This window comes from Dermacentor albipictus, chromosome 5, assembly GCF_038994185.2.
Source record: "Dermacentor albipictus isolate Rhodes 1998 colony chromosome 5, USDA_Dalb.pri_finalv2, whole genome shotgun sequence".
Taxonomy (NCBI): domain Eukaryota; kingdom Metazoa; phylum Arthropoda; class Arachnida; order Ixodida; family Ixodidae; genus Dermacentor; species Dermacentor albipictus.
In genome coordinates, this window is record NC_091825.1 from 5,070,801 (window position 1) to 5,079,671 (window position 8,871).

Below are 8,871 nucleotides of genomic sequence, written 5' to 3' on the forward strand. Positions count from 1 at the left end.
GTTTTCCCACAACTCAGCGGTATCTGATAGATAATGTTGCGCCTGCAGTCAGTGAAAAGGGATTTATGATTTGTGGTGCACAGGTACCTTTCGCGCGTTTTCATATGATTACACATCGAGGACAGCTTACACAGGGCACTGAAAAGCAAATTAATATTAGGTCTATTGGGAACTTTCTTTAGATTGTGTGACAACTTGTGCAAGTATGACACCATGTGTGCTTGTCTTGTCTTTATTCTTTTCTTTTTGTAATGTTTTGGAACTTATTCTTTTCTCTTTCTGCAAGATGGCTTCACATACTGAAGTGATCTGAAGGTGGAATAGTTCGACTCGGCACGTGGCAGTGTTTTACTCGCTTAAACGATGACTCGCTCAGCACCGTCTTGCCGCTGAACAAGAATGGCGCCTAGACCCACGTAGCTGGTATCGGTGTGGATCATTGTCAGCGCATCCACGTCAAAGTGGCCAAAAACAGGCGGAGTTTGTAGACGGTGCTGCAACTCGTTAAATGCCGCCTCCTGCTCCTCGCCCCACACCAGCATGACATCTTCTCTGGTTAGGCAGATGAGCGGTGAGGCGATGCGTGCAAAACCCGCAATAAATCGCCAGTAATATGCGCATAGGCCCAGGAAGCATCTGATTGCCTTCTTGTCTGTAGGCCTTGAAAACTTTGCGACGGCGGCAATTTTCTCAGGATCAGGTCTGACACGTGTGTGGCTTACAATGTGGCCCAAAAGCTGTAGTTCTTCATAGCCAACGTGGCACTTTTCAGGTTTTAAGGTAAGCCCAGCGGACCGTATGGCTTGAAGAACCGACCGTAGCTATCTGAGGTGTTCATCAAATGTGGCAGAATAAACAATGACATCGTCTAGGTAGACTACGCAAGTCTTCCACTTAAGGTCTGAGAGAACAGTATCCATTAGCCTTTGGAACGTGGCTGGGGCGAAACACAAACCAAAAGGCAGAACTTTGAATTCATAGAGCCCATCAGGCGTTACAAAAGCAGTCTTTTCGCGATTCCGTTCATCGACCTCTATTTGCCAGTATACACTTTTTAAGTCTATTGATGAGAAGTGCGGTGCATGCCGCAACCTGTCGAGGGAATCATTGATGCGTGGTAAGGGATACACATCCTTTTTGTAACCCGATTGAGCTTGCGATAATCGATACAAAACCGCAGGCTAGCATCCTTCTTCTTAACGAGTACCACGAGCGATGCCCAAGGGCTTTTTGACGGCTGGATGACATCATCTTCTAGCATTTTCTTAAGCTGTATTGCTTCATGCTTTTTCTCAGCCACGTGATACGGATGCTGTCGGATGGGTATTACTGTTTCCTCTGTAATGATGCGGTGTTTCGTCAGTGGTGTCTGACGCATTCCGGACGTTGTAGAGGAGCAGTCCTTAAAATCGTCAAGCAGTTTCCCCAGACTTTATTTCTGTTGCGGCGCTAAACCTGGGTCAACGTCGACGACAGGTGCATTTGGCATCGTATCAGTGGTCGATTCCTCTTTTACAGCAAAGCGGTGTTGAAAGTGGTCAATTTCGTCAAAGTACGCCACAGCTGTGCCTTTACTGATGTGCCGGCGTTTATTGGTGAAATTTGTCAGTACCACCTCTGTGCGACCACCGACTAGACTGACGATACCCCGGGCGATGGAAACACCTTGATGGAACAGAAGTGCAGTTAATTGTTCGGCTACACCGTCCTTGGTCAACTGTTCTCCACAACTGACGGAGACAAGACTACATGATAGTGGTGGTATGCAGGCGGCGGCGACACGTAACAATGTACGTTGGCGCTCTTCGTCGTGGCTCGTGTCTGTACTAGTTGACAAGGTTATCTCGCCGTCCCGTATGTTAACCATGGCGCCGTACTCCCGCAAGAAGTCCATTCCAAGAATAAGAGATCTGCATGCAAGCATCTGCAAGCATGCTGATGCTAATGCACTGTCGCGGTCACTAACCACCGAAACTGCGTCCACATCCACAATAGACCACCCATTGTCAAATGCTCTCGACATCGCAACCATCTCCTCTGCACAGCACCGCAATCCATAGATCGCTTCTTGACATTTTAGTCGAGTCATCCACCCTTTCGACCATTCGAACACTGCGACGCCAAGCTTCGCACGTCAGCATTCATAATGGCCTCTTGTTCCGGCACAACTAGTCGCCAGATGGTAGGAAGTGGCTCCTAGTTATCCCCCAAACGCTGTACTCTACAATCTGCGTGTCCTTTCACTCTGACCCGCAGTGTGCTCACGGCGATGTCTTCAGGACCTATGAACGCTTACGGAAAAGGTACTACTGGAGCGGAATGTTTCACTTTGTCTGCAAGTTCATTCGCGGCCGCCACAAATGTCAGCGACGAAAAAAAAACACTGCATCCTGCTGCAGGTTCATTACAGCCCCTTCCGTGCCCAGCCCACCCATTCGACCGCGTTGGAATTGACCTTTATGGACCTTTGCCTTTGACCACGGCGGGAAACCGATGGGCCATCGTTGCTGTCGACCACCTTACACGATACACTGAAACTGCTGCTCTTCCCACGACGACAGCAAAGGACATCGCCTCTTTCATCCTCAAGCGTTTCGTGCTTCGACACGGTCCTCCTCGTGAACTCCTCAGTGACCATGGCCGCGTATTTCTCTCCTATGTAATTCAAGCACTTCTCCACCAGTGCAATATTGTACATCGGACGTGCACTGCCTACCACCCTCAGACGAACGGTCTGACTGAGCTGTTTAATTGGACACTGGGCTACATGCTTGCGACACATGTTGCATCTGATCAAACAAACTGGGGACCTGGTTCTTCCATTTGTGACATATGCGTATAACACTGCTACGCAAGTCACAACCAGGTTTTCCACCTTCTTCCTTCTGCACGGTCGCCAGCTGATGCACACTATCAAGACATTGCTGCCATACGCACCAGATGCCTGACAGTGCACGCCCATGTCGGAAGCCACCCATTACACTGAAGATTGCTGACAACTAGCCAAGCACTTTACTACGGCAGGATCGCCAGTCAGCCTCTAGAGTAGGTGAAGGAGTACGTTTACCTAGGTCAATTACTCACAGGAAACCCTGATCATGAGAAGGAAATTCATAGAAGGATAAAAATGTGTTGGACCGCATACAGTAGACATTGTCAGCTCCTGACTGGAAGCTTGCCATTATCATTGAAAAGGAAGGTGCACAATCAGTGCATTTTACCAATACTGACATATAGGGCAGAGACTTGGAGACTGACAAAGAAGCTTGAGAACAAGTTAAGGACCATGGAAAGAGCGATGGAATGAAGATTTCTAGGCATAACATTAAGAGACAGAAAGATAGCGAACGGATATAGGCAATATTTTAATTGACATCAAGCGAAAGAAATGGTGCTGGGCAGGTCATGTAATGCGCAGGTCAGACGACCACTGGACCATTACGGTTACAGAATGGATACCAAGCGAAGAGAAATGCAGTCGAGGACGGCACAAGACTAGGTGGAGCGATGAAATTAGGAAATTCGCAGGCACTTGGTGGAATCGGTTGGCCCAAGACGGCTAAATGGAGATCACCTGCACTGGACATGAAAAAATAGGCTGATAATGCCGATGATGATGAACAATTTACGTTTTCCACTTTTATACTTCCCTAGAACATGTATGCCTTCAGTAATTTGAATTGGCAATTTTACATTTTTCAAGATGTACCGAACCCACCAATGCCTACCACTGTGCTAAAGTTACACATACATGATAAGTAGTGATTGATAACACAGCATTCTGTCACATGATTTATAATTTTTCTAAATAAAGACCAACCTTTCTCCTGCCCTTCTTAAAAGCACAGGAAATATAGAATGGTGATGCATTTCAGACTATTCTGTTATGACTTAAGGACAAAAGGTACGGCGCTAAGCAGACAAGGAAGTGAGACACAAACTACATATACGGGTGCCGTTTGTGTCTCACTTCGTCCTTGTCTGCTTAGCACCATACCATTTGCTAGTACACAGTGCTACCTAACATATCTCCACCGATGTCGAATAGCACACCTTTCTTTTCAATTCTACACCCTCACCGCTAACACACTGTCGGTCATTGCCTCGCCCACCCGACTTACCCTTCTCCCCTTTAGAAGAACCCTACCTATATATACTATGCCGAGGAAAGCATATGTCGCCTTGAATAAGACAAGTCAACTTGTCAAAACGTTGGCTCCCGCTTTTGCCTTGTTCTCATCTTCAATTTCCATCTCCCGCCTTCCCCCATGTTTAAACTAGGACTTTGTATTTTCACTTCAAGATAGTAGCTGCTCACCATGAATATTTAGTTTCTACTTTGTATACCTACCTCATGTCTGCTTATACATGTTTGTGGACGTAGCAGCTTGTAAAGCCGGTCAGTGAAACTGTCTAGTCTTTGATTATTTTTGTGTTCAATTGGATATATCTGCTCGTAAACACTTCTACGCATCCTATCCAACTTCTGTTTGCCTCCTAAAGTTTTAAGTAACTGCTGTGTGTTGGTATACGAACTTGGATAACATTTCAGTGCCAGCAGACAGGGACGAAAGGAAGACATAGTGCAGCACACAGAGACGTTGATGTCCGTCCTCGCACGCTAGTGCTAAAATTTTATTTAAGTTCTTTAGTTAATTTAACAGCACTCAAAACTGCTGCTGTATACATGTCTCAATGCCCTTGGAATTTTATTCTGTAAACAGACTTTTGTTGTCAAACAACTTTGTCCTGATATGTTGGGAAGTGAAAAGCCAGTCTTGTATTCACCGTCATCTGTGTAATTGCCTTACATGTATATTTACTCTGGCAAAAGGTCATGGCAGGTGTCAAATGCATTGCGTAGATATTTCTATGGTGCGCACAAATCATGAGCGTTGAGCTTGTACAAGTGAAAATGTGTTGATATGCGACATATTTGTTGCTGTAGCCCGGTCACCTGACCAATGTGGGTTGCACTGCAGCCTTGTGCTTCAAGCATGGCGAAATTTTGTTGAACGTATGGCACGCTGTTTCAAAGTTGTAATGGCTCACAGCAGCACTTCAAGTTCGGGCTGGATATGCAATCGCCCCAATTAAACAGCGTGGAGTAGCATCTAGTAAGTAAAAAAGTATGAAAGACCAAGTTCGATGAGATACTTAAATAACCTAAATTAGGAAATGTCTACAGTACAACTTGCCAATGGCTTCCCAAGACAATATTGGAGCATGTAATGGCTAACTACTTGACTTCTACGGCCTTTCTGGCCTGAGCAAGCTAGAGTAAAGATGAATTTAAGATGGGCTTGTGTTACCTAAGCTGGTCTCGTCTTTCTGCACGCTGATCTTCACGAAAACATTCAAGGTCACCCAATTCGTAATCCTTTTGCTAAGCATAGCTCCCAGATCATTCTTCAGACAAGTGCTGATCAGTCTCGGCTTGGCTGCACTTCATTAAAGAGGGTGCCGAGTTCGGGAACGAGGTGACTCCCTGAACACCATGACAAGCAGGAGAAAACCAAACAGCAACACGGGGGCACTAAATGAAGTCTGTGACCTTTTCCTGTTTCTAGGTGCCCTGATTGCTTGTGTGCTGAGAATTGTTGCTTGTTTTGTGAAGCCTTCCACAGTTTCCTGCAAAATATTTAACACGAATCTCACATGGTATGAACGAGTCACTTGTGTGAGGGACTGTATTCACGACTAAAATGACACAGATTACAATCGTATAGCAGATGCAGTTAATTATGATTTTGTTCAGTGTGCAGTCACGACGTAGCCCACAGTAGACACTATCTTTCCCACGCAACTGTGTGTATGATGAAGCGACCTGGGAGTTGGTTGCTGCCAACGCAAAACAGCGGCTGTCGAATGACACAGCTAGCGCCGCGAACCGTAACGCTTGCCGAACCGCGGCCTTGACGGTTGCGTGATGTCCACGAACGCAGCTCAGTCGCAGCAGACGGCGGCTTAGGTTATTACCGCACTGGCTGGCCTTGTTATCGGGGAATGGATAACGAAGTCACGCAGGACGACCAAACTACGCCGAGACGCGCGCGCACACAGCATTGACTAGAAAACAACGTCGCAGTGAATACGAAGCCGAGTCGAGGTTATCACCAAAATAGACTCGACACTCACTTTGAGGGCGAACTTGGAACCCTTGGCCTTGTCGTAGCACTCCACAACTTTTCCGTTGATTCCGAGTCCAAGCACATGGTCCGAAATGGAGTAATCCTGCGTGATCGGCATCGACTTTGGCTCCAGCGCCGGTCGCGCATTGCCCAATTTAGCGAAATCGTTCATGGTGCCGACGTTCTCTAGCACGGTGCTGAGCAGGGCGTGTAGGTAGAAGACCACTCGTCTTAGAAGCCCGATGACATTAGCCGCGTTGCGCTCGTCGAGCGCCTGGGGACACAAGTGCAAGCACAAGCGGCGACTACGGTGCTCGGGTGAGACGCTGAAGTGACAGACGGTGTCGTGCAGAGGTGAAATAACCAGCTCACCAAATTCCATACAACTACACAACGCTGCTCGGCAAGCAGGCTAGTTCTGCAGCCAGATGGGCCAGGTTATCGCAGTTCTGCCGGTGATGGGTCAGTGTTCTATGGCAAGAAGAGAACGTGGGAGCGATAAAGAACCAACTTTAGAGAAGGAAAACTGTACCACAGAACACCTGAACAAATTAGAGAAGAGAAACTGTACCTTCCGCAGAGCAACGAAAATGAAAATAGCGGTGGCGCTGCAAACTAAAGTATGCGACCGAGAGATGACGCTAGTACTATTATCATCATCATTACATAGTGAACATTATAGCCGCTACAGTTGCGGTTCCGGACAGGCCGCCATTGGAATATGAACCTGGCAACGTTTAACGCTAGAACGTTATCTAGTGAGGCGAGTCTAGCAGTGCTATTGGAGGAATTAGAGGGCAGTAAATGGGATATATTAGGGCTCAGTGAAGTTAGGAGGCCAAAAGAAGCATATACAGTGCTAAAAAGTGGGCACGTCCTGTGCTACCGGGGCTTAGCGGAGAGACGAGAACTAGGAGTAGGATTCCTGATTAATAAGAACATAGCTGGTAACATACAGGAATTCTATAGCATTACCGAGAGGGTGGCAGGTCTTGTGGTAAAACTTAATAAGAGGTACAAAATGAAGGTTGTACAGGTCTACGCCCCTACATCCAGTCATGATGACCATGAGGAAGTCGAAAGCTTCTATGAAGACGTGGAATCGGCGAAGGGTAAAGTCAAAACAAAATACAGTATACTGATGGGCGATTTCAATGCCAAGGTAGGCAAGAAGCAGGCTGGAGACTAGGCAGTGGGGGAATATGGCATAGGCACTAGGAATAGCAGGGGAGAGTTATTAGTAGAGTTTGCGGAACAGAATAATATGCGGATAATGAATACCTTCTTCCGCAAGCGAGATAGCCGAAAGTGGACGTGGAGGAGCCCGAACGACGAGACTAGAAATGAAATAGACTTCATACTCTGCGCTAACCCAGGCATCATATAAGATGTGGACGTGCTCAGCAAGGTGCGCTGCAGTGACCATAGGTTGGTAAGAACTCGAATTAGCCTAGACCTGAGGAGGGATCGAACGGAAGAAACTGGTACATAAGAAGCCGATCAATGAGTTAGCGGTAAGAGGGAAAATAGAGGAATTCCAGATCAAGCTACAGAACAGGTATTCGGCTTTGACTCAGGAAGAGGACCTTAGTGTTGAAGCAATGAACGACAATCTTGTGGGCATCATTAAGGAGTGTGCCATGGAAGTCGATGGTAACTCCGTCAGACAGGATACCAGTAAGCTATCGCAGGAGACGAAAGATCTGATCAAGAAACGCCAATGTATGAAAGCCTCTAACCTTACAGCTAGAATAGAACTGGCAGAACTTTCGAAGTTAATCAACAAGCGTAAGACGTACAGCTGACATAAGGAAGTATAATATGGATAGACTTGAACATGCTCTCAGGAACGGAGGAAGCCTAAAAGCAGTGAAGAAGAAACTAGGAATTGGCAAGAATCAAATGTATGCGTTAAGCGACAAAGCAGGCAATATCATTACTAATATGGATGAGATAGTTCAAGTGGCTGAGGACTTCTATAGAGATTTATACAGTACCAGTGGCACCCACGACGATAATGAAAGAGAGAATAGTCTAGAGGAATTTGAAATCCCACAGGTAACACCGGAAGAAGTAAAGAAAGCCTTGGGAGCTATGCAAAGGGGGAAGGCAGCTGGGGAGGATCAGGTAACAGCAGATTTGTTGAAGGATGGTGGGCAGATAGTTCTAGAGAAACTGGCCACCCTGTATACGAAATGCCTCATGACTTCGAGCGTACCGGAATCTTGGAAAAACGCTAACATAATCCTAATCGATAAGAAAGGGGACGCCAAAGACCTGAAAAATTATAGACCGATCAGTTTACTGTCCGTTGCCTACAAAGTATTTACTAAGGTAATTGCAAATAGAATCAGGAACACCTTAGACTTCCGTCAACCAAAGGACCAGGCAGGATTCCGTAAAGGCTACTCAACAATAGACCATATTCACACTATCAATCAGGTGATAGAAAAATGTGCGGAATATAACCAACCTTTATATATAGCTTTCATTGATTACGAGAAAGCGTTTGATTCAGTCGAAACCTCAGCAGTCATGGAGGCATTGCGGAATCAGGGTGTAGACGAGCCGTATGTAAAAATACTGAAAGACATCTATAGCGACTCCACAGCCACCGTAGTCCTTCATAAAGAAAGCAACAAAATCCCAATAAAGAAAGGCGTCAGGCAGGGAGATACGATATCTCCGATGCTATTCACAGCGTGTTTACAGGAGGTATTCAGAGACCTGGATTGGGAAG

The 8,871-nt window shown here is 46.4% G+C and overlaps 1 protein-coding gene across 2 annotated transcripts in view; it reads right to left on the bottom strand.

The window, feature by feature from the left end:
- The window catches only part of MAPk-Ak2 (MAP kinase-activated protein kinase 2), a 472,971-nt gene extending 466,243 nt beyond the window's left edge, over nt 1-6,728 (bottom strand). The window contains exon 1 of one of the 2 annotated variants that reach the window (XM_065450685.2): nt 6,139-6,725. In XM_065450685.2, coding sequence (XP_065306757.1) covers nt 6,139-6,513 — 375 coding nt within the window. In that variant the 5' untranslated portion in view covers nt 6,514-6,725. Of the gene's footprint in view, nt 1-6,138 lie in introns of both variants that reach the window. The other variant, XM_065450686.2, reaches the window with a different exon arrangement.
- Nucleotides 6,729-8,871: the final 2,143 nt, after the last annotated feature.